The 25,037-nt window shown below is 45.7% G+C and overlaps 1 protein-coding gene across 14 annotated transcripts in view; it reads right to left on the reverse strand.

Annotated features, from left to right (window-relative positions):
* The window catches only part of ADGRB1 (adhesion G protein-coupled receptor B1), a 289,625-nt gene that overhangs the window by 150,234 nt on the left and 114,354 nt on the right, over positions 1–25,037 (reverse strand). For 13 of the 14 annotated variants that reach the window (XM_075415468.1, XM_075415463.1, XM_075415457.1 and 10 more), the window contains 3 exons: positions 15,403–15,561; positions 6,139–6,246; positions 136–300 (listed from right to left, as the gene is read on the reverse strand). In XM_075415468.1, coding sequence (XP_075271583.1) covers positions 136–300; positions 6,139–6,246; positions 15,403–15,561 — 432 coding nt within the window. The remainder of the gene's footprint in view (positions 1–135; positions 301–6,138; positions 6,247–15,402; positions 15,562–25,037) is intronic. The other variant, XM_075415464.1, reaches the window with a different exon arrangement.

Genomic DNA, 25,037 nt, shown 5'->3' on the forward strand with positions numbered 1-25,037 from the left:
ATAAAAAGGGAAAGAAGAGGAAACCAAAACCATCTCCCTCCAAGTAGATATCACAGTGGAGACGTCACAGGCAGTCAGTCCTCTGTGCATCTCCCTTCCCCTCCTGCCTGTACATACATGAAGTGCTCATCCCACCTGGGCACACAGCAGAGTTGTTGCACTGTCTCTGCTCCCGGAGAGGGCCGCTGCACTGAGTGCTGTAGGAAGACGACACACAGAACCTTGTCCTGGTCTGCCAGCCCTCCCCACAAGTGGTTGAACACACGCTCCATGGGGACCATTCCTCCGCCGCGGGATCACCTGTTGGGGTTGGAGCAGAAGGTGAGGATGTGGTATACTTGGTACCTGGATCTCCAGGGCAGTCCTTTCCAAGTTACACTTCACCAGTTGCTGGTGACCTGTGAAGCTGTGCAATGTGTCCCACATGTGGTGTGACAAGAAGGATGCAAGGGGACTGGTGAGAAAACGTGAAGGTTGACAATGGTTTAAAAAGTTTTCGGGAGTATTGTGTAGAGCTATAACACACACACAAAAAGAAGGGAAAGACACTGTGGAAACATCAGAGCACTTGGCAGGGCAGGCTCCAGCATGGATAACAAGGTGGTGTAGCCGCTGCAGAACTGTGTGAGCTGGGATATGTATCATCTGCTCAGAGACAGTACTAATTAAGTATCAGTATTAGACAAGGATAGTAAAAGTGTCCATAAATTAAACAGTTGTAAGGATTTAACTCCTTTACCTGCCTGCTCATAGCCCCTACCAATTGGCAGTGGAGGAGCAGACAAAATAGAAGATGACAGTGCCTGAGAAGGACATTGACTCAAGTAATCCCACAGAGCTTACTCTTGCCATCTCCTTCTCCTGTGGAGAAGATCTACTTTGAGAGCAAGACTGTTCCCGGGTATCGTACAGTCCCTATTAACAGCTTACCTGATGGGACAGTATCGAAAAGGCGACTAAAGTATCCCATTGAACAAGAGATGGCAGTGGAAAGGAGTGGGACACACTCCCATTGTCGTTAATATCCCTGCAAACAGGCGGTCATGCCAGGGGTGCTTCAGCCAGGCCACAGCTTCCAGATAAATCACCAGAAGTGTGACATGGGCATGGAAAGGACAGTTTTCCATTAGTTTCGTAGGCATTTGTCTATCTGTGAGAAAACGCCTTTCTCCCTCAGATTCAAACAAAAGCTTGCTCTGCTTCATTTAATTAAGCTCCGTATTGTTTGGGTTTTTATATTTTTAATGGATTATTGATAATTCACATGATAAACCTAGAACATAGCATTTGGTATGTATAGTACTGAGTCGTATGGAACAAATACACACCAACACATCTTAAGGATACATAACAGAGGAGCATACCCTTTTAGTAATAAATTCTTCAGAGCGTCAGACTGCGCCATGCCACATCGTAACCAGATGCATCTGGCAAACTACAGATGATATAGACAGATCACGGCACTGAGTGCAGCAGGTAAGCATGACTTCAGAGGTTCGTACAACATGGCACAGCCTGAGCTGCAGTCAGCACTTGGATGTGCTTTTCTGCACCACCACCCCATTCTCAAAGAAAGCTGGACAGCAGATGCTGCATTACACTGACCAGCTGCAACAACGAGCATGGAAGAGACTCTAACAGTGGGCTGCTACAGCCTGAGATCTCAGACTGCTTGTAGGGCAGTGAAGGTTACAAACCAGCTGCGGGAAAGTCAGTGTCAGTACAGGAACTGTGATGGGGACTGTAAGGGTTGGAGACCACCAAACTGCCCAATACTGCCTGAAGCTGTTCACGTCTGACTTTTTTCTTAAGGTGGTAGATGTATTTACTAGTGTCTTAAGGGAAGTTTTCTGCATGCCAGGAAATCTTATGAAGGATTTCAAGTGCCTGTGGCTCTCATCAATCTGCTTATTGGGATTTTTTTGTAGTTATCTATGTTATTTGTTACATGCCTTGCTTTTCAGCACATCTGCTTTAAATGTCTCCAGTCACTTAGGCAGTAGGTGGTTAAAAATATGCCCACCACTAATTGGACACGGGTGAATCAATGTGTGTGGGCCTGTTGCAGGGGGAAAGTGTGGAGGAAGACCTGTCCTTGCACAGGATGTGGACAGGCATGCTGAATTCCTTCATTTCCTGGCTGGACTCAGAAAGATGTGGAAATAAGGATAGGTCTTCCTCCATCTTGTCTATGCCATTGCAGTGATTATCATGAGCTCCTCCTGTCACAGTATGGTTTCCCACCAACAAAACTGGGGACAAGTGAAAAGCGACCTTGCATTCACCTTGTAATCTGTGCATCACCTGCCTCCCTCTCTGCCCATGCCAGAGAGGAACGCCAGATGTAACTGCTTTTGTTCATTAAGCCAAAGTTGCTCAATACTTTTTCATTTTGTTTTTGTGTTTTATTTCATTAATGTACCCAGCTGGTTCCAGTTAGGCAAATGTTATGCAGTGTTGGTCTTTTCTTCAAATGTGCAGGAGACAGTGAGTGTTTTGAGGCCATGGGATTCAAGAAAACTTCGGTCCCATATCCTGTTTCTCAAGTATTAGATCTGCTAGTATACAGAGATCTGCATTTCCATGATAATTTTCCTGCCTTTCCAATAACAAACTCAAGTGGCTCTGTCATACAGACAGTCCTGAGATACTCCAAGTTCACCACCACCAAGTTAGATTTTTGGTACCGTCATTTCAGCATTTGCTATCCAGAGTGTTCCAGATTCTGGAAGATCCCTCTGTGGCCCACAGATCCCAGCCATTCCTGCTACCTAACCTGCTTGGATGCTCCATGGAAAGACGATGCCTTTCTCTTCCTCAGAGAACACCCCTCATCAGCCTTGAGCAACTTCCCCAGTACTTCAACCAGCAACATCGAGTCCCACAGTGGCAGGGAGCTGCCATTTTTTGGTAGTTCAATGCTGCCAGCTTGCACCCAAAAGTCTTTCTGAGAGGCCAGAGGAAGCCTACAGAGACACAGTGTCCTGGTTCATCAGCAGCTCAGGGCTTGGAGAGCCTGCCATCCCATCACCTCCCCACTCAGACCTGGCTGTGATTTTGCAATCTTCATATTCACACAAGAGTTATTGTGTCACTAGATGAATGAATGGTGTCTTTGAACCAAATTCCACCTCTTCTGCTTTTTCCCTTTCTTTTTTTGGCTTTTGCCTTTTCACTGCAGAAATATATATGATCAAAGGCAAACCTCCTCAACTATCATCCCTCACATTGCACGAATCCCTGGTTTTTAAATCCATAACATAGCTTATTTTCCTGGTTACTCCTTTGGGTTTGGTGTTGTTTTGAACTAAGCAATTTATCTCAGCCAACTGGGCCATTACATCCAGTCTAGTCTCAGCTCTTGCAGAAATTCAGCTGGTTTTCAAACCATGCCAGACCCAGTTCTGAGATGCTCTCAGGAATCAGGACAAGCTCTCTGATTATCCACCCAGGAAAAGCAGAATATTACCCATCACCAAAACTATGGTTGAGAAAAATACCTGCACCAATGTGGGTCAGACTGCAACCAACACAAATTGCTGGATGCAATATTTTCCAGTTATTCATCCCAAAAGGGGATCCTGGTTTTGCTTTTTGATACAAGGGCAAGAGTCTGCCATGCTCATGGGGTTTGTAAGCCCCCTAGTACATCTCACTACTGTCATATAATTAGACCTGCCAGAGATACACTCCACCGAATTGCTCTTCACCCTGAGGAGACAAGGGGCCACGCACTGCCCTCCATCATGACTGGTGCCTTTAGACAGGTGTTTCTGCAGGATTGACCTTAGATTAGTCCTGTGATGCTCCAGGCTGGTTTGGGGATTAACAGGAGAGTCCCAAAGGAGTTATCAGGGGTGAGAACATCACTTCATGTGGCAAGGTCATCCTTTTTTCAGGCTTGCTTCTCCCACAGAGCCAGCTGCAGCACCTCTGTAGCAGTAGAGGGCCCCGTAGGTGCTACAGAGGGAGACACACTGGGCATTGCTCCACAGGGACACAGCACTGCAGTCCAGGATCCTTTCCAGTGCCTGGCCAGCCCTGAGAGTAGTTGAGCTGGCCTTGCAGAGAACTCAGCTGGCTGCAGGGTCCCTGTCAGTGCCTGCAACTTCTGTGTGATGCTTCTCCCGTCAGCACCAAAGGAGCAGCACAGCACTGTAATCCCTCCTCCAAGATCCCTTTTTTTTGGCATCATCTGACATCTCACCATGTGCAGCCACCACTTTGTTCACATGCTGCTGCTGGCAAAGTCCTCCTGGAAGCAGTCTGTGGGCTGAGCTGGGAGGGCCCGTGCCAGGGACCTGCTGGGTTGGATCTCACTCTTGTGCTATTGCTGGGAGAGACATGTGGGCAGCCTGCTGAGAACATGACGGTGCCAGAGCCTATGGACCAGAAGGGACCTGGACACCAGGGTTGTGGAGGGCTGGCAGGAGAAAATACTAGTCTTCAACTGTGCAGGGCCATCCCCTCATCCCTAGTCCTTATGGCTGATGTCAGCTATTTTTTGTATTTCATGGTTTTCCAGGTCTTGAGCGGATGTGAAATGTCTTGTTCCCAACAAACTCTGTTAATTGCAAGGGAAGACCTGGGCTTGTCTTTGGAAACCCCAGCTAAAGACTCCCTCCAAATCCCTTCCTGGGCTGTACCCTCTGCCTAGTCTGCTGCTCCTGGATCAGTGGCAGGAATGGGGCAAGCCTTCAGTAGGACAATGCACATCTCCCCGTCCATGCTGCACTCAGGGATACTACAGCCCAAGTCAGCCATGCTACAGCAGCTTTCATATGTCTAGACAGAGATGTCACTGAACCCAGATGCAGTATCCAGCTGAACGGCGAGAAGAAATGCCAAGTTATAAACCTGATGGCTGAGCTACAGGCTGGAACTAAGCACCTGGGACCAGGCAGAGCAACAACAACAGGGGACATCACAGAACTTGCCTTGGAGTGCTTTCTCTTTCTCCTCATTTGGACACAGGTGACTGAGAGATTGAGCTCAGCTTGACCATGTTACAGCTGTGCAAACACCTTCCCTCCCCTGCAGACTTTTCCAGCTGCCAGTGATCCTGTAGGCAGCAGAGCTGCTTCCACTGGAGGGAGCAGATTCAGCGCAGGGTAGCAAGGAAATTCAGACTATATGTTCTGCTTTGTGTTGAAAGTTACAACCCCAGACATTTCCCAGTCACCCCTGGAGCTTCCACACCACTCAGCTTCCTGACACTGTTCACTGCTTCACACTGGCAAAGTCCTTCTGGGTTGGATGGAGCACAGCTAATTTACACCAGAATATTGCCCACTCTCCGTTATAATCTGTTTCACAGCTCTAGCTCTCCAGATCACCTGTCCGAAGCCTTTATAGAGCACAAACTGTTTTCAAAGTCATTGGGCAGTGATTTTGACCTGTAGCAAGGGTCAGCAAGCCTTCTTTGCCCAAGATCCATGATGTTTTCCTGCCACAAAAGGCAGATGTGAAGGGAGAGCTCAAAACCAGTCCAGATTGGACCTGGCATAGATCTAGGTCCAATTCATTCCCATCTTCCCAGATCACACTCTCTGATATTATTACATATTCTTCCCCTCCTGTTGCAGGAAGGTGGAAGATCCTGCTGCAGAAGCTACCAGACACAGTCCTTGCAGTGAACTAAAGACCCAGTGACAGAGGAAAGCAATCTCGCTTTCTCCCCGGCCTTGCACGCCTCCTCCTATGGTCAATGGAAAGACATGACATGGACATCAGCAAAGAGGCTGTATGGCAGTAAGGTCAGCTTTGGCTTAATGAACCATGACTGTTTAGACAGTTCAGACAAAGCAGTGACTTAGAAGTAGGCAGGGTGATGAGAAGTGGTCTGTGAGACACATGGTCTTATTAGGGCTTTGCATCTAACCCTTTTGGCCTTCTCTGGCTAATGGCAACAACACAAAACCCTGTAGGGCAATGGGATGGGAAAAAACTGGGTGATGACCATTTGCTGAGTGTGTGACCTGTTGGATAAGCCCACACTAACCTGAGGGGAAAAGGGTTGGTTAGCTGGGTCATCAAAACAGCAAAGCGATTCAATGCAGTCAGCCCAGCCCAGCCGGGAAATGCAGTGACCAGGCAGTGTGCCAGCTCCAGAGGCTGTTGTGGTAGGTCAGAGCTTACCTATTTGAGGTGCAGGGTACCCGTAGTGCTGCAGTTCATCAGTGTCCTCTCGCTTTCTGTTATCTGTGGACCTCAGCGATTGGCTTCTGGAATTATAGCGTCCATTGGCTATGGCAAGGTAATGGGTCATGTAAATACACCTTGGTTCACTCTGCAAGATCTTTCACTACAAAGGTTACATGTATAAACAACAGCGACCTGTAATGTTCGATTGACATGACAATCTGCTTTCCAACCCCAGCACCCCTGGCCACGAGTAGACCCCGAGGCTTTAGCACCAAGCCAGCCTGCAAGACTCGGAGTGGCTGGCAGTTCCACTTCTTGTTTCTCACTGAGACTTGGGACCATGCAGAATATGATCCCTTATGTCTGGTCTTTAACCAGTTGCAATGATTTTCTAGGGTGTCTATGCTCTTTGCTGTTCTTGTGGAGGATTTAGCTTTTTCAGATGCGCTGACAAAGAATCTTACCATCCCTAATGGTGTTTGGAGATCTATGGTGATGACTGCCAGTATATTTTGGTGGAAAACTATGCCTTGCAACCAACACCTACTTAATGCTCTGTAGAGTAACCAGAAAATGCTGAGTGGAGCAGGCAAGTGGAGGCAGATGAAAAGGAAAGGGATAGCCCAAAAGGATATTTCCTTTGCAGATTCTAATCTATGACCAACAACAAGGAGAGGTGAATGTCTGGTATCAACAAAGTGACCAACAGAGCTATGGCTGGTCACCTTTCTAACTGTGCTGAAAGAGTGAAGCTCCTGACCCTACTGTCCTAACTGATAATCTCCCACAGAAGACCATGGTGTTGAGATCAGAAAGTAAATAATGCATCCACTATAAAGACATTTAACTCCTGACTGATGGCTAGCATCCACACTTCTGCCCGATTTGCATTTGCATCCCATGTAGATCGGCCTTGAATTTGCTAAAAAGGAAGCTAAAATTTCCATTCTCCATGGTATTGGGCATGTTGCAACCCTGACACATGACTTCCCTAGTAAACAGAGAAAAAAAGAAGTAACAACAACCAAATCTCGCCCACCAGTACTGCCTGCTGTATATCAGGAGAGCTCAGCTGACTTCATCAGAGACACGCAGGATAGTGGAGAGCAGGGCTGAGCTGGAGTAATTTGTGATCTGGCAACCAATTTGTTTCCAAACAGCAAGTACCAGACAGAGGATCTTTTTCACCAATGAGGTAAAACAGTCAGACATCTTTTCAAGAAGTGCGAACTGCCAAGACATGAAATGGTGACAAATTTGATCCCGGAACCCTGAGAAAATTAATAAAGCTTAATGAAGCTTCAGTGTAGTGGCAGAAGTCTTTATTGCCATCCAAAAAGGGAAAGCAGAGGAGGGAGAGGCATGATTCAGAGAGTCCCTGCCAGGAGCCAGACTTTATATTCAGCAGCTTGGTTCATAGAAGAGGCACATTCAGTTTGTGAAATTATATTATTCCGCATTACTGTTGCCTGAAAACAGGACATAAGGAACCTAGGAACTGGTCACGCCTATTCCTCCAATCCTTCCCAGCACCAACTGCCTGGAGGCTGCTGGCTGGAAGGGACAAGATGGGGCAGTCACCGCCTGCCATGATCATGATGAAGGCACCAGTAGCCAGACATCAGAACTACAAACATCCTGATATTTACACGCACCTGTCTTTTGTCTGGCTCTTTACTGGGATAAAAAGGGCCCAAATTCTGTGTTTGTAATAGCTACAAAGTCGTGGGACTTTCCTGGGTGAGATTCACTTTAAAAAAAATTCCAACCTCTTATGAGCTTTCCAACATCCAGCGTCTTGAGTTTTCTTAGGAGACAAGCTGCATTAGTCCCGTATTTGGGACACATCACAAATCCTGGTCCGTTTACACTACCTATTTCTGGCTGTACCCATGCACTTTCTGCTGCTCTGAGTTAAGTCCTCTTCATGAAAGTGTACAAACCACAAGAACACACAAAATCTCCAGCTGCAGTAAATCCCATAGACTTCTCAGAGACTTGTTTAGGATGGGAAGGGAAACAGAGGCTGAGCAACAAGGGGTAGATGTGGAATTTGAACGGCTTAGTCGGCTGCCTGGAGCAAGGAAGCTGACAAGGAAAATCTGGCACTGGATGTCCCAGAAGAAGTCAGTGAGTATGGATGGATGGATGGACAGGGAGATTGGAGGCAGGACAGAAGGAAGGAAAGATAAAAGAGCAAAATAAATGTTTTAAATGCAACCCTGGCACCCTGGACCTCCTCTCACCATTTATTTGGGCCCCCTGGTACTGACACCTCCTAATGACTGATCCTAGTCTTGAAGGAGCTGCTTGATTTCCTTTGCTCCCTGATGGACATGAGAAACTTGCACTGTTATTGCTCATCCTAATTACAGCCAATTAGGTCTAGTGGCTGAATGTGTGACTCTTCCAACTTGCCCCAAGCCTCCCCCAGCAGCAGAGAAACAAGCCTGTCTCCATTTAACATGAAGCATAGCTTAGATTTAACCCGGAGAGTTGCCTTGAATATCTGCAAAAATCAACTGTGGTTCTGAACAAAGCAGGGAGAAACTGAGTAACTTATGCACAAGGCAAAGTTAGTGCAAGTGATCCTTTGCTGTGGAGTTTATGCACCTGAGCTTCATGTAGTGAAGACCACAAAATAAGGGCAGTGGAGAACTGGTCAGATTTCAGCAGACCACTTCCCACAGTGGGGTCAGTGGAGAGGAGCGGAGCAATGACAGGATCGAAGGAAGATTTGAACTTGATTTATGTCCCAGCAGTATAAATGCCATGAGGATGGTACATCGCTGAAATACCTAGCACCTTGCAGAAGCCAGTGTGAGGACTAGAGGAATTCTGCCTTTGGAGAGAACACAGAGGTGTTTCAATTGCAACTGAAGGCAAGCATGTGAGACTTTGGAAGAACATAGCTCAAAAGTGGATTTGGAGGATGATCTTATAATGCTGGCAGTAGTCAGAAGAGGAAGCAGGTGACCATCACTTCTAATAAGAACATGTAAGGCAGCACCTTGCAACACAACCAAGGGAAAAAAAATAGAATGCCGAGATTTTGCAGTGTAGTGGGCCAAGGTTTTAACATCCAAATATGTCTCACCAGCGCTACACACTCTTCCCTCTTTACTCATCCCCGAAACAGGAGAGGCAAAGAAAACAGCAGGACCATGAAAATTATTCAGGCAAGCTGGGGTGGTGGGAATGAAAGGATGGACCAGGCAAAGAGTGGAAAAGGATCATTAAAAAACCCCATTGAAATGGGGTAAATGTATCTCAGTGCAGTGAAGCTCAAGGAGAGTTGTTGGCTATGGAGCTTCTGAGGCAGCTAGCAGCTGCTAAAGGGGTAAAAACCAGAAAGGTAGAATCACTAACAACCCCTAAAAACCAAGATCTCACTGGATGTAGAAGCAGGTCATTTTGGAGGCCACTGGATATATGGCAGTTGCACCAGCTAAGGAAATGGCCCAAAGAATTTTGGTTAAACATCTGAGATTTGTGAAAATGTCACTGGGTGAGGTGCCTGACTCCCAGACATGAAATGTCTGAACCATCATTAAAAGTGGGGAGGGGGTGAAGTCTCTGTAAGCAAAAGCAGGAACCTATAGGAAAAGGCACTTTTCCAGGTTGCAGTGAATTCTAGCCTGGCCCGAGGGGAATGAAGATCCTCTTATACACACAGAGGATATTTCAGTTCGGTGGCTGCAGTAAAAAAAATATTTTTAATGAAAATCAGGGGCAGCAGAGAATAAGACTGAGGGTCAGACTTTAGAATGTCATGTGGAACATGCTTTTCTTCATGCCAATAAGTTACAGAGCTGAAGGGCTAGGTCCTGAACCAACTTCATGCTGGAAATCCAGCATGGTTTGATGGGACTGCCCCAGTGTCACACTTGTGCACCTGATGGCAGGATGCGGCCACCCCTTTCCCAGCCTAGGGGAGATGTATCTGCCCAATCTGCATATTCATAAATGTCAGAGATGGTTTTGCATTGCCTCTGCCAGATGGAATGGCAGGATTTCAGCTGGCTCCTTTGCTGATTTTCATTCCCCAAGAATAAATGCAGGCTGCCTATGTTTCTAATTGTTCTCACATTTCTTCAGCACTGCTGAATTCCAGCTCCAGGGTCAGGCCCATGACAACCTCCTTCTGGTTTGGATGTTGTCCTGTCACATTGCTGATCCAGCCTCCCTGCGAGGACCCTCTGCATGCCAGGTTGTGAGCAACAACAGCTTTTAGCATCGTGCAGCCAAGAGGGGCCACCGGAGCACAGCGGGTGTCCTCTTCCATCCAAAGGGGGTGGACCAGGAAAGCTCCTCTGCAAGCACTTGCCACCACACTCAGATTGGCTTTTTTTCCTCCATAAAACAGAAGCTCCTGGCCAAATCAAACAGATGGAGGAAATCTCCCCTGTCTGTGCCAGACAGAAAGATATCACTGGGTCCTTTGCCTCTAGCAAGGAAAAATCCTGGTTACAACAAACACTGAATGTTGACCTTCAGGTTATGTTTGCAGATGACACCAAGTCAGGTGGGAAAGCTGATCTGATTGAGGGTAGAAAGGGAGGGATATGGACAGGCTGGATCGATGGGCTGAGGCCAATAGTATGAAATTCAACAAGGCTAAGTGCTGGGTCCTGCACTTCGGTCAAAACAAGGCCACGCAATGCTACAGGCTTGGCGAAGAGTGGCTGGAAATCTGTCCAGCAGAAAAGGACCTGAGGTTATTGGCTGGCAGTTGATTGAATATGAGCTGGCAATGTGCCCAGGTGGCCAAGAAGGCCAATGGCATCCTGACTTGTATCAGGAACAGTGTGGCCAGCAGGAGTAGGAAGGTGATCGTGCCCCTGTACTCGGCACTGATGAGGCTGAACCTCAAATACTGTGTTCAGTTTTGGGCCCCTCAGTACAAGAAAGACATTGAGTTACTGGAGGGTGTCCAAAGCAGAGCAACAAAGCTGGTGGAGGGATCAGAGTACAAGTTTTATGAGGACTGGCTGAGGGAACTGGGATCTGGAGAAAAGGAGGCTGGGGGGAGAACTTATCACTTTCTACAACTACTTGAAACAGGATTGTAGCAAGGTGAGTGTCAGTCTCTTCTCCCAAGTAACAAGTGATAGGACAAGAGGAAATGGCCTCGAGTTGCAGCAGAAGAGATTTAGATTGGATATGGGAAAAATTTCTTCACCAAAACAGTTGTTGAGCTTTGGAACAGGTTGCCTAGGGAAGTGTCTGAGTCACCCTCCTTGGAGGTGTTTGAAAGACGTGTAGATGTGGCACTTGGTGACATGGTCTAGTGCTGGACTTGGCAGTGCTAGGCTAACAGTTGGACTCAACAATCTTAACAGTCTTTTCCAACCTAAACGATTCTACATTTCTATGATACTATGTCTCTTGAGCTGAACATCTGTCATGAAGAAAGGCTCTGCCTAAGCCAAGATTCTATTACCACACAAAGTTTCCTTTCCAGTTTGGGATGAGCCTTCCTTACAGTTTTTTCTGCAGAGTTTTATGGCTTTGGGTTTTCCCATGGAGATAACTTACCTGGCTCCCTTGCCATTGGGCTTGTGTATGTATCCCCAGGGAAATTCCCTAGGGAAATTTAGCCAGATGAAGATCATCAAGCAAGAGGCTCTATTACATGAAACAACAGAGATTGTGGCCCAAGTGAGTGGAAAAACATAAAGAACACATATACATGGCTCCTGTGGAGTCATTCAGCTGTCCCTGTGTAGTATTTTTAAGCAATGCTGTGGCCTCCAAACAACATGTTCAGACTCAGCTCTGGGAACCATGCGACTATACCTGTATTTTGATGACCAAGCTACCAGAATTCACACCTCTTGGAAAGGCTGAGAACCACGATTTCCATTGCTGTGTACTACGACCAGCTGAAGGTCCAGCTGGGGCAGCTCTGGAAGTTGAAGGATGGCAGGACCTAGAGAATGTCCACCTGGGAGAGGAGCTGTGTGATATGAACAGTTGGATCCCTCTAGCGCATTTGCCATGGCCAGGCAAAATAAAACAACCAATGAAACCCTCACAGATCCTCTGCAAAAGTCCATCTCAGCAGTTTCATAGAATCATACAATCATAGAATCATAGAAAGTTTTGGGTCGGAAGGGACCCCTAGAGGTCATCTAGTCCAACCCCCCTGCAGCGAGCAGGGAGCTGAGTGACAGCACCCAGTGTGGCTCCCACTGATAACCTGCCCCAGATGCAATATCACGCTAAGACCTCTTCCTGTTGCTGGAGAACCAAATAAACAGCTGAAACGCTCTTGCTAATCACTCATTAGCTTATGAGCCTCTTTGGCAGAAGCAAGGAAGGAGAAGCTGAAGAGGAGATGGGTTTACCCTTGTTTTGAAGGTGTTTTATTTTGCTGTTTTATCATGATTATAGATGGCCCTTTGGTCAAGGAAAAGAGTATTTTGTCCTGTTTGTTTTCTAGTAGAAAATTAAGGTTTAACTTCTCCACAATATATGGAGAGCTAGACAGATATTATTACAGGCTACTGAAATGCTGCATATTTCAGGATAAAGATGATCTCCTGTCCAGTTGTTCTTTTCTTCTTTTTCTTTTTTTTTTTTCCATAATTTAAAAAAGTAATTAGAATCTATGTAACTGCAATGTATAATGAACACTTAGGAAAGTAACAGTTCAAGTAGAAGAATGAACATCCTATTCATCCCTAACAAATCTATGAGCAAAAGTCAATATGAGGAGAACAGTGACACATTTAAAACAGGATTTCTATTCTACTTTCAAATCCTCTCAAGTTTTGGTACTGGTCACAGTAAAGAGAAGGAAAGGATGTGTGAAAAAAAATTAAAAGCCCTTCCTGGGTCACAACTGCACCTCTCTTGGGCACAGCTGCAAAGGCAACAAGGGACAGATTCACTGAGGAGCAAGTTCAGAGCCAAACGTACAGCTTTGTTAGATGTGAAGAGAGACACGTTTATCTTGAGGTAGGACACAGACCGCAAGATGTGCATGGGCAAGTCTTCTTGAAAGATTAATTGTTCACAGCTTCCCTGAAATACTTTCTATCTTGCCAGAGTGAAAACATCCCACTGGGGCACAGCAGTTTGTCTGCAAAGAGGCCCTTGGGAAAATTAGTCAGAATTAACTTCTTTATTTCAAAGGGATAAATCTATTTGTGCTGTCCCACTCTTTGGGTGTACTTTCTTTCCAAACTGGGACCTTCCACTTCACTCAAGATCCTTTCTTCACAAATAAGCTCAGCTCAACTAACCAAGCTGCAATTTGGAGCAGGAGTTGACTGTGTATGTAATGGAAAGAGGACGGGAAGACAAGTAAAACCATTTATTGAATCATAGCCTCCCGGGCACAGTCAAGATTTTCTGCACTTAGGATCAGTTTTGCTGAATGTTGTGTTCTGGAAAAGACTAGTGAGTAAATAGCAATTCATCCTTCACTGCTGTGCTCTGCGCAATGAGGGGAACTGGAAAACCTAACCCAGTCTTCCACCTTCCGTGGTTGCCCAACATCCCACTTCACCCCTCCTTGCCACAGCTACCTCAGGAGATCTAACATGAAGAAGAGCAAAGTTTTGTCCCTGGGTCAGATCAAGAAAAGGTGATATGCCCCTTGCTCAGTGCTGGTGAGGCTGGACCTGGAAAACTGTGTCCAGTCTGAGGACTCCCAGTTCAAAAGGGATGGGAAGGAATTGAACAGGTCCCCTGGAAGGCTTCAAAGATACTTAAAGATAGGGACAGATGTCCTGCAACCAGAGGGTGGGCAGCTGCAGCACCTCCCCCCCCCCCCCCATTTATTTTTCCAGCACAGGAGGGTCACTCTAATGAGTTTTTTTGCCTGTTGTCCAATATGCCCTCATGTTCGAAGAATAGCTACACCTGCAGAGCCTCCTCTACCCACTCTCAGTGCCATCTCCAGCTTCTTTTTCTTCACAGCATTGTCCACCAAGAACGGCATGGCCCTTCCTCCAGCTCATTCATCCAGGCACACTCCAGTTCCATAGCTGGACCTCCTTTCAGGTCAAGTTTCCAGATCCCTGCTCACAGATGGATGCACTCTCACGCTCACTGCCCTAAGCCACAGCTCCATTGTGACTCAAAAGTCACCAGTAAGCGTGGGGGACATAGACTAAATTTCCCCAGTGTGGGAGAACCTCAGAGGGAAATTAGTAACTGTGAGTCATGGAGAAGAAATTCAATATACTAGAAGGTTTCATTTAAAAAAAAACAAAAACCTAATAGCAACAAGATTTAAATTTATGGAAGTGGTAAAAAATGCATGAAATCATTTTAGCCCTTATTAGAGGAATATATTTATGTCCCTTTATTTGAATTTCCCCTTTATCAGGAGATACTTCCCAGCCTTTGAAGACAGCTGAACTTTCCTTAGTTATTTGACTAGTTGGAGGAGTTGTTCAAACATTCTCTGCTATACATTTGCAATAAAAAGAAGGGAATAATTATGCTCAGCCATTTGTCGGCCTGAGCCTTTTGTGCTGTTGTTTTTTCCTCTTCATCCTCCTCTCCACTCAGCTAATGCAAAAGAAGCGCTGGGGATGAAAGTGCTGCAGGTCACCAGCTCCACCCATCAATATCTCCCTGCTGACTGGTGTTGACAATTTGTCCGCTGCCCTCTGGAGAAGAGGACCTGGAAAGAGGATGCATTACAGGAGGAGAGTGGAACATCTGCCAGAATTTGCCTTGCTCAAGCCCTGCATTTTCTTTGTCTAATGGCCAGGTCTTTCTCTACATCTTAGTGCTGTAGGCCTTCTTTTGTAAAAGAAAGGTACAGCAACACTGCTTATGTCTGGGAAAGTGAGCTAAGCCAAAAGATTAGCATCTCTCTTAGCTGCATGTTTTATTTATTTGGGATAGAGACTGCAACTATCAAAAAAATGCCTTTAAGGGTGTATATTTTGCCATCCATGGCAGAATTATCACCAGCATATGAATAACTGCTTATAGATTCCTGTAGATTAACCCTTATCCTTTGGGGTAAAAAGATCTGGATCTGCAGGTGTATGTGTTGGAAGATGTGTGTCAGCATGTGTGCGTGTGCATGCGTGACCGTGAGACAGGCAGGGAAGGGCAGGGCCATGCACAGCCGAAGTCGCATGCTCTCCTGGGCTTGCTGCTCCGACACGGTCCTTCAGCAGCTTCCCCGTGCCTCTAGAGCATCCTTCATTATTTATGGCGATGATGCCAAGCTCCACCTGAGGGGAGCGACCTGCTCACGCGCGTGCAAGAGAACATGCCTCCACTTACTATTGCATGCCTTCCTATTGCACAGCCGTCCTTCCTCCAGGACTCCTTCGCAGACAAGACCTTCATTGGGAATGGGCTTGCAGGTGCGCATACGGGTCTGCAGGCCTCCCCCGCAGTCCTTGGTGCAGTCGCCCCAAGCTGACCATGGGTTCCAACCACCTGGGCAAAATCCAGAAAAGCCCCATCAGCTTCAGTGAGAGCCCAGCACGCAGGAAGCCGAGGCAATGCTGGCCCGGCAGACCATACAATGTACCCACTGTCAAGCCTCAAAATTGGGATGCCATTGAATGTGGTAGGACTAGACACCCCAGAGTAGCCCAGAAAGTCAAGAGATAGCGTAGGAAAGGAGAAGCATTGCCTTTTCATTGACTTCTCTTCAAGTGTTCCCTATATTTAAACTTTGCCTTCCTGGAAACTCTGCCCTATTTCTAACTAGTCCAGCTCTTCCTGTGCTCGCTGCAGCAAAGAGTTCGCCTCCTCTGAGAAGACTCTGTCCCCATTTTGTGGCCTGTTGGCTCCCAACCCCAGAAACCACTCGCAAAAAATACTTCAAGATACACATCCATCATTGGTGAGGTTGTCTCTCCTCCCTCTTCCCCTATACAAACACACATGCCTATGTGCAGACAGCACAAGGGAATTGGGAAGGGGTAAGGACCCTACCACCCACTCCTCCCTAAAAGGACACTCCTTTTCCCCACACTACAGACAAGACCAGCCATAGAGAGACACCACTTTCAAGGATAGATTTGGTGGGGGAGTAATATTCCCCTCCAGCACACTTGCAGCACACAAGGGGAGCAATCTGTGAGCACCATAAGACGAAGGTTCTTTTTTTGCTCCCCTTCTCAGTCGTCCTCAGCGCTGGTGTCAGCAACATGCAACTTTCCACCTTGTACCACCAGCCACAGCCCTGCAAGGTGATGAAGCTAGCAAGGGATGATCCTGCCACTTGCAGAAGGGAAATGCTGAGCCTCTGCAGCCTTCTCCATCCCGTGTCTTTCCAGCTTGCTAACAAGAACAACTGGCCCTGGTGGGATGTCCACAAATGCTGATGGCAGGATGGACCATGAACATCATCTCAATATGGCTTGCCAGACACTGGCCAAAGCCTTGCAGCAGGGCACCTGCTGGGAGCCCAGCAAGGCTGGGTTTCCTGTTGTAAAAAGATAGCAGGGGATCTTCCAGGCCCTTCAAGTGATGAATAAGCTGTCATACCCCTCAGTGGTCGGTTCACTTCTCATTGGCTGTATGCAGCAAGATAAATCTGCTCTGTAATAGGCCCCTGCTTCTAACAGCTGGTGACCACTTTGGCTCCATTGTTTGCCCACCTCATGGGAAGGAGCAGAGGTGGCCGTTCATCACAGAGGTGGCCACTATCAGACAGCTGCATTCTCTCATTTTCCACAGCTACCGTAGGAGATGCTTCAGGTTCAAGAAATTCAGCTATGTACGATGCTCAGGCACAAATAAAGATAATGAGCTAAAATTGTAGGTTTTGAAGAGAGGAAACACTGGGAGAAAGACAAATTCTGCTTTTAAAATACAATGAAATAAATCTCATTTTCTTTGTCTTACCAACAGTCAGAGATTTCAGACATGCAAATGATCCATTTCAGCTGACCCAGACTTCTTGAATTGCTATTTAAGAGGCAACAGAGATCATGGCTGTCTTCTGAGCTGTGGGCTCCGCTGGTCCCACCACACCCTAGGCAGGACACCAGCCCTGTCTGGAAAAATAAGGGTCCTCAACAGCCCAGTTTGGTGGTCAGATCAGAATACAGGACAGTCACCAGCACCCCCTTGCACAGGGATGGGCATACACTCATCCACCTCCACAGCATAAAGCTGTGGAGTTCTGTTCCTCCTCCCAGAACAGGGAACACCTACTACCACCATCCTAGCTCGGCTCTAACTTCTTCTTGCAAGACAGAGTAAGAATAAACACATGCTCAGCATCATTTACACTGCTGAATGCAGTGGAAGCTGCTTAGATACTTCATAATGAGAATGACTCGGGAAAATAAAGTGCGATAGAAATGCAGGCTAGTGAATCTGACAGCAAGGTGCTCAGAAATCCTGGTAGCAGTGTGGATGGTGGAGTTGTTCTTGGCACACAATAAATATACGACCTTGAATTAGACTGTCTTTCCCATGAAGGTCACTTTCTCTGCTGGTTCCTTTTCTAAACAGCAAGGGGAAACAGGCTTGACTCTCCCATTTCCTGATGGGAGACAGATTGTGTTTCAGTTGCAAGAGAGGCCATTGGCGTAATGGCAGATATTCTGATTCCTTGCTGGAGCTGATCGATAAGATATCTGTAACCAGACACATTTAGGAGCTAATCAACACTTTGTTTGCCCTTTTAAGGATGTCTATCTTTACTCTCACTCCCTTGCAGATTAGGAGCTTTGCTAGTGAAGGGACAAAGCTGCTCCACACAAGTCTTAGCTAGGTTTGTGATTTATCTGTTTGGGACGATTTTTGAGTCAAAATGTAAAATTGTTCCTGTGTTTTAAAAGGTTATTTTATATTGTATTTGTAAGTAAAATACAGACTGTTTACGCAGACTGATTGCCTGTCATGGTGTCCCCAGTTTCATGATGGGTTATTAGAACAGGTCTGCATTTCAGGATATAACCTATTATGATGACTTTTACCCTCTAAAAATATGTAAAAATAAATATTGCCTTGTCTCACTACAGGAAAGAGTGGGGAATAGCATAGGTTCCAGTCTTTGATGACTTCTTACTCTTTTTACACTCAGCAATGGGAGAATCAGTCAAAGTAAGATAAAAACCATCATGATCTCAAACCCCGAACTGGAATGAGATCTCTTTATGAGGTAGAGCATGGACATGTTCCTTCCCCTCCTTATTGCCCAGTTTCCATCCCATTTGTGAGTACTAAGGAGAAGCTAGAGAAGTACCAGAGCACTTACTAAATCAACACAACCATTTATAGCCAAGACAAAGGTATTTCCCACTTTATGAAGTAGTCCTTTTTTTATCATCAGGTCGTCCCGTGGTCCTGACAAATGAAATACTGCATGTTATTTATCCTGTTTATTTGCTGTCAGTTAAACCTTTTGAAATCTCCCTTCTTTTCCTGTGTCTAGTCATTCACTGTTTCAAGTGATTTGTCTTTTTTAGTGGTGCTGTAAACAAGAGGTTAAGGGCCTATGATATGAAGCTATGCCCATCCTGTCTTCGAGCAGGAAAAAATGCTGTGCCGTGAGTAAAACACTCGGCTCTTCTGCCCACTACTGGAAAGCATCTGGCTGGTGGAAAGATATGGTTGCATAACAACATATGAATGAACTACCACAGCTGTGGAGAAACTGAGCTGTGGCAACATACAGATGCTTTTAGCCCAGTGTGGATGCTGTGGAAGAGAGATGTGTGGAGTTTTGTCACTGCAGAGTCTGTGTACATGCCCCATTGCTCAGTTCATCAGAAGTGACTTGTTAAGCTGTAACAACCCTCATGGACTCCCCATCTTCTAGGAAACATTCCTACCTGTCTGTCACATAACTACTTGCTCTGCCGCTTACATTTCAAGCATGAGGTTGGAGGAGACCTTTCTGATGCTGGGAAGTAACCCATGCGAAATACAATGTAGAATCATAGACTCGTAGAATGGTAAGGATTGGAGGGGACATTAAAGATCATCTGGTTCCAACCCCCCTGCCATGAGCAGGGACATCTTCCACTAGATCAGGTTGCTCAGAATCCCACTGCAGCTAATGGCACCCTTTGCAGATAGTCCCTTTTGCCCCTGGAGTCCCGTTTCATCAGCTCTCAACAAAGTGCTGCACCCTGCTGATTGATGCTGGATGAGTTGCCATCTGTCCTTAATCCAGAAATAACAGGTCTGCTGCAACTGCTTTCTGAAAGGATTTGGCTTTTCAAAGGCTCTGACTCCTGTGAAGGTCACATGGCCAACCCATTCCCACTTAGCATAGCTTTGCTTGGCTACAGCCTTGCAGAACTGCAGAGAGAAAGCACTTTGTTCTTTATTCCCTTTAACTGGAGTAGCTGTGGCTCACACCTCCAGCTCCAGAGGTTCCCATCACAACCAGCAGTTATCACCTCAATCACATAGCAAGGTTTAGATTGTATTTTTTATCTTTTGAGAATGGTCCTAGATCTTAGCATGAGTTTTGCAAAGGCGGCTGTTGCATGTGAGACTGCTGCTCATGGGACTGTTTGGAGTGCCATGGAGACATGCAGAGTGTCATTCAGGGAGGCCTTTAATCCTGTTTCTACAGGGCTTTTTGATCCTCCTCAGTTGGTTCTTATCATGATCACATACTAAAACAAATTACTTTTCGTGCTAGGCTGACCCAATGCATTCTAATTCTCCAAGTTTAATGGAGAAAATTTCAAGATGGTCAGAATCAACTGGCAAGCTCATATTAGCATTTGTCGCTCTGCATCTTAAGCAGAGATGCCAAAAGAATAGGTCTTTCCTACTACAAATTAACTGAGAGAGCTTCACTTAGACGCTTCGTCCAAACACCCTTGATCTTTGGGAAGATTTGCATCCTGATCCGGAGTTTATCTTTGCAGCTGACAGCTGCGATGTGTCTCAGATGCCAGTCAATCATGCCTTTTAATTTAACAGCAATGCCTTAAATTAGATGACAGCGACAACAGCAAAAACGAAGGAATCAACACAAAACAATCAATAGAGCACAGCAAAACGGTCTTTGCTGACACACTACATCCATCTCCAATTTTGTTTTTTTGGATTTAGCCTCCCACTGACCCCAGATGCAGACACTTCTTGCTGGCAGCATTCTCAAACCCGGCAGACCAGGACACCTTGTGTCTGAAAAACATGCCGAGACTGCATAAAGCCACCACAGTTCTGTGTGTTACCACTGGAAATTTTTGTAGTGGACTTTATAACACAATATCGGAGTGCCTGAGAAACATCATGAGTTCAAAAATCATTATTTCTTATGCAAACAGGAGAAAGGATGCTGAAAGGAGATTAAAAGTGAAGTTGTCTTACACTAACTGAAAGTTAAATTTCTTATGCAGTGGGGAAAGCAAAGGAGCTGCTCCACAGGGTTTTGTCATTCTCTTACTATGCAGAGAACGAGCAAGTCCAGAAGGGACTATTTTGAAGATAGCCTTCTATTACACAAAACAGTGATATTTCTCTGGAGAGCCATGCATTCAGTTTGCTACTCCTGTGGAAGAATGGAAAAAAAATCTTTCAGTAACATGTCCCCTCCTCATGCCCCATGTGACAAAAGCCTATGGCAGCACAAGTGAGTTGTTCCAGTTGTTTGTTCTCCGCCCTTTCAAAAATAAACCCCATGCAACACTTTGTTGTTTTGCAGATTGCGCACACTAACATGAAAGCTACCCCCCCCAAGTTCCCTAATAAACAAAATCATTCTTATCTGCAACCTTCCTCTTTCAGATGCCAAAGTTTTTGATGAAAAATGTATGAAAATGACACTTCCTTTATTGATCTAGTGAGAAAAAAAATGAAAAGGCTGGGGGTAAGTATACCCTTTTACTCACTGTCCACACTGTGTGTCATGAGCTCTGTTAGGTTATGTGACTAATGAATAATTTAATTAAATGCAAAGACCCTGAGATGATCAAATAACCATGACAGGCAGAGGCATCTTGGTAACCTACGGAGTGAAAATGGACAATGCTGAATGGACCACATACAAGGAGTAGCCTCCAAGGAGAAGGATCAGTGCCTGGTGTGGAAACCCACTAAGGTGGGTAATTGTGAAAGAAACTCTGGGAAATGACATGCAAACCAAGGAGGTTCATTGCCTAAAGGGCTATAGGACTTCGTTTCCTATAGAGCAAAGATAATTTGGGGATGTGAGTTTGGGGATTGCACAAAACTTTCTTTGGGATGCTCAGGGGTGGGGTTGGGGGTGAAGACATCAAGGATAATCCATGTACAAACCACTAGTAAACTTCAAGCTAAACTAGCCAGTGAGTAGGATAGGGGAGATCCAACACGGAGGCATTGATCTGCACAGTCAGGATCATCTTTCTGTGCTTAGTGTGTTTAGCTCTAATAAACTATATTAACAACAGCCATAAGCACACATTAGGACTCTTCTCCATGGAAAGGACATGGGTGGAGGTGGGAAAACGGTGAAAATGCAATAAAAGTTCATGAGTGACCAGGACAAGCTAACCAGGGAATGGCTGTTCATCATCTTTTCCAATATAGGAATTAAGGAGTATCAAACGAAACAAGCAGGAGGCAGGTGCAAAATCAGTGAAGGACATAATTCGTAGACACAGAGCACTGTGAAACTACGCAGTGCTTGTCACAGTATGAAAAGGTACCAAAGTTTCTATGAATACAAAAAGTAGCTAGGGAAATGCATGAAAGATAAATGCTGTTAGATATAAAAACTGCAGCTCTTGCTCAGAAGGTCTCTAGGTTGCAAGTTGCTGAAGGCTGGAAGGATGCTGTATGCTTGTCTAGTTCTGCTATTATCCCTTGGTAGCCACTGCTAATAGAGGATATCGGGCTGAAGCACCTCTGATCTGGCCAACAAGATGATTTCTGGTGCTCTTCCAGTTGCTCGGCCTCTTCCTACCTTGACTTTATTACTATGATTCTCTTTCATGGAGATGTGCTCAGATCACAGGCAGTTTAGTCAAGCCAGTATTCCCCACCACCATTTAAAAAGCTGCTCAGATCACTTGTTTCTGGGTACCCAAATAAGTGATGTGATTTTTCAGAGCTGCTGAGTCGACAAAATTATCACTGATTTTTGTAACATTCACAAGTCCCCGCAAATGAAGGTAACAATGCCCAATTTGGACAAATGTTTAGGACCAGCTTCGATTTTCTGTTGCTCTGCAAATCATTTAACGAGGATGGAAATGAGGCCACTGTGCTCAGCTTTCAAGTAAACCCAGCATAAAGCTGTGCTTATTACATGAATCCCTGCAAAAGAAACACTAGGGATAAAGAGAGATTATTTATGTGGAAATCGTGGGGGAGGTGGGCAGGGAAATGAGAAAAGGAATATTTAGTCTGGAGCAGGAGATCAAATAAGACTGTGGAAAAGTCTTCCCCTAAGAAAGCCGTAGAGGCCTAATCGCTTAACTTATTTCAAAGCAGAGCAAGCAAAATATCAGAGAACAGACTTGTGAAGAAAAATCCAGCATGCACCACGGGGAGGAATGAAATGCTTTCCCGCCCTGAACCTCTCTGATACTGTATAAATCACATCTGAGCTGAGTTCACACACATATTTGCTTCTTTAAGTTATTGCAGACCTCAGTGAAAAGCATAGAGGGGTCATAGTAGCACAGACACATACGTGCCTCTGTATGGTGATAAATATACGAACACATTAAAATCTAACTGTGTAGCCCAAGTTGATTGAAACCTTTCCTGATATGGGTGTCACTATCTATTTTCATAAAAGTTTGTTGAAAAAGGAAATCAAAGAAGAATATTTGTGAAATTTCCTTTCATCTTCCATCTGCCCTGGCTTGAAGTACCTCAGTTTCACCAAAGTAATTTTCACCCTTCTTCATAAAGCACTTGTAGAACAGTGCATAAACCCATAAATGCAGTGACAAGTTGTAACGCCAAGAGCTTTGCAAGCCCTGTGCAATTTCAGCTTGCTTTCTGAATGGCATTTCCAGCTGAAGGTTCTCTGTGGTCCCCAAGACTGCAGTTTCGCAGTCCTCCACAAGCTATGATGCAGTTCTCTTGACTGCTGTTGACTCCGCAAGATGAACTGGGTAGAGGCTGAAAAGCTAAAAGACCTGCCCACAGTATCACAGGGCACCTGCTGTAGATCACAGACATAAATTAAATTTTCTTAAGGTAAGCATCTTACAGGAGGACACTGAGTAAATCACCCAGGAGGACAAGCCAGGAGTCAGGTGTCCCCCGCCCAGGGCAGTTTTGCCAAGCAGGTGCCGCTCTGCAGACACTGCTCGCGGCTCACAGCACTCCTGGCTCCACTAACTGCTCCCAAGACAGAGCCAGAAATGTGAACTCCAGTGCAATGCTGAGGCAGCTGCCTTGGCAGTTATTAAACCAAATATTTAATGACATTTTGATACGCACAGCCAAACCCTCTTCACACAGAGATGTCAGTAATAAGGATTTTGCCTGGAAGGGGAACAGAGGTGGTTGAAAACCACATGAAAGCGCTCGGTGTGTGTGCACCTCTGAGGAAGGCTGGCGAACAAGCGAGTTGTCAGCAGGCATTTCTCCCTTCAGTGTCCTCTCCTTCGCAGAGCTGTCAGTTACACTCATTCTGCAGTGGGAAGATGCTAATCCTGGCTGCCTTGCTGGGCAGAGGCTGCTTTTATCAGCTCATCCCTTGACAGTTCGTTAGTGGTTTCTATTGCAGAAGGGAGCGGGACTTAGGCTTGTCTGTGTGTGTAGTCTCTGTCTCCTATTAAGTCCCCTTGTTAAAAGGGGGACAGACCGAATGGTAGGGTCACATACCACCTGGGCAAGGTGAGTGAAAAAACCTGGGGAAGTTAAATGCTGATGTGTGTCTCTGTCTGTAGAGCAGAGATGAGTTTATCTGCAAGCCAAAGTTGGGGGTCAGTAAGGACTGCATGTCCAGGCAGCTCAGGAGGTCACTTTGCTGAGAAAAGATACCTAGCAGCGTTCAAACACAGTTAAAAAGACCTTGGGAGAGATGCTGTCTGAACTGGATTGCTTGGGACCAGAAATTGCATTGTACTGGTGAGTGTCTGTGCTGCTTTACTGGGTTGATCACTCCCACGGGGGTCAGCAGTGCCATTTTGGATCAGTGTCCGGGACCAGTCTGAGCATGGTAGGATCCAGTTCCAGCCTTGACAACAACACAAGGACATAATGCAGAACTATGTCTTCACTTAAGGTGTCTAGAGTGACTGATGGAGTTACTGCAGCAGGACACGTCATGAAGATGAGGAATGAATCTGTGTTCCTTTTACCTTCCCCTGTCAGACCCTGTGCTTCCAAGGGAGCCAAACAGAACTGCAAAATAGACAGTGAAATGCATCATCCTCCTCTTTACTCCTCTCTTTTTCAAGGATTTGGGGCTCTTGATTGCACCATGGTGGGAAGGGGAGGAAGCTTTCCACTCCAAACCCCACTGTGTTGGGAAGGAATTTCCCTCCTGGACATGCTGTTCCCAAAAGTATTAAAAAAAGGAAATCTTTAAAGGCATTCCCTTGGCCTGAGGTCCTGCTTAAGAAAACAAAGGCACAGTATTGAGAGATTATATCAGCACAGAAGATGATGAGATGCCATGAATGCTCAGCATTTACCTAGGAGTTTGTAAATGATTTTTTTCTGTTATTCATATTTGTCATTTATATTCTAGCAGTGTTAAGAGGCCTTGAGTAAGATGAGAGCCGTCGTGGGGCTGGCACTCTACGGGAAAAACAGTCACAGATAGTCCTTGAAACTAAGAGCTTGCATTAGACAGTGCCTAAATACTGCTGTGATTGGTACTACAGAGCGAGAGGTGAATGTGCACGGAAAGGGAAGAGAAGAAGACTGGGTATATTAACAGATATACAGAGATTCAGATTACTTTACAAATTATTGACCGTACTTAAATGTTCATCATTGTGTGCATTAACTATTTTCTCTATTAGAAAATGCAGACA

The sequence above is a fragment of the Opisthocomus hoazin genome, chromosome 3, assembly GCF_030867145.1.
Source record: "Opisthocomus hoazin isolate bOpiHoa1 chromosome 3, bOpiHoa1.hap1, whole genome shotgun sequence".
Taxonomy (NCBI): domain Eukaryota; kingdom Metazoa; phylum Chordata; class Aves; order Opisthocomiformes; family Opisthocomidae; genus Opisthocomus; species Opisthocomus hoazin.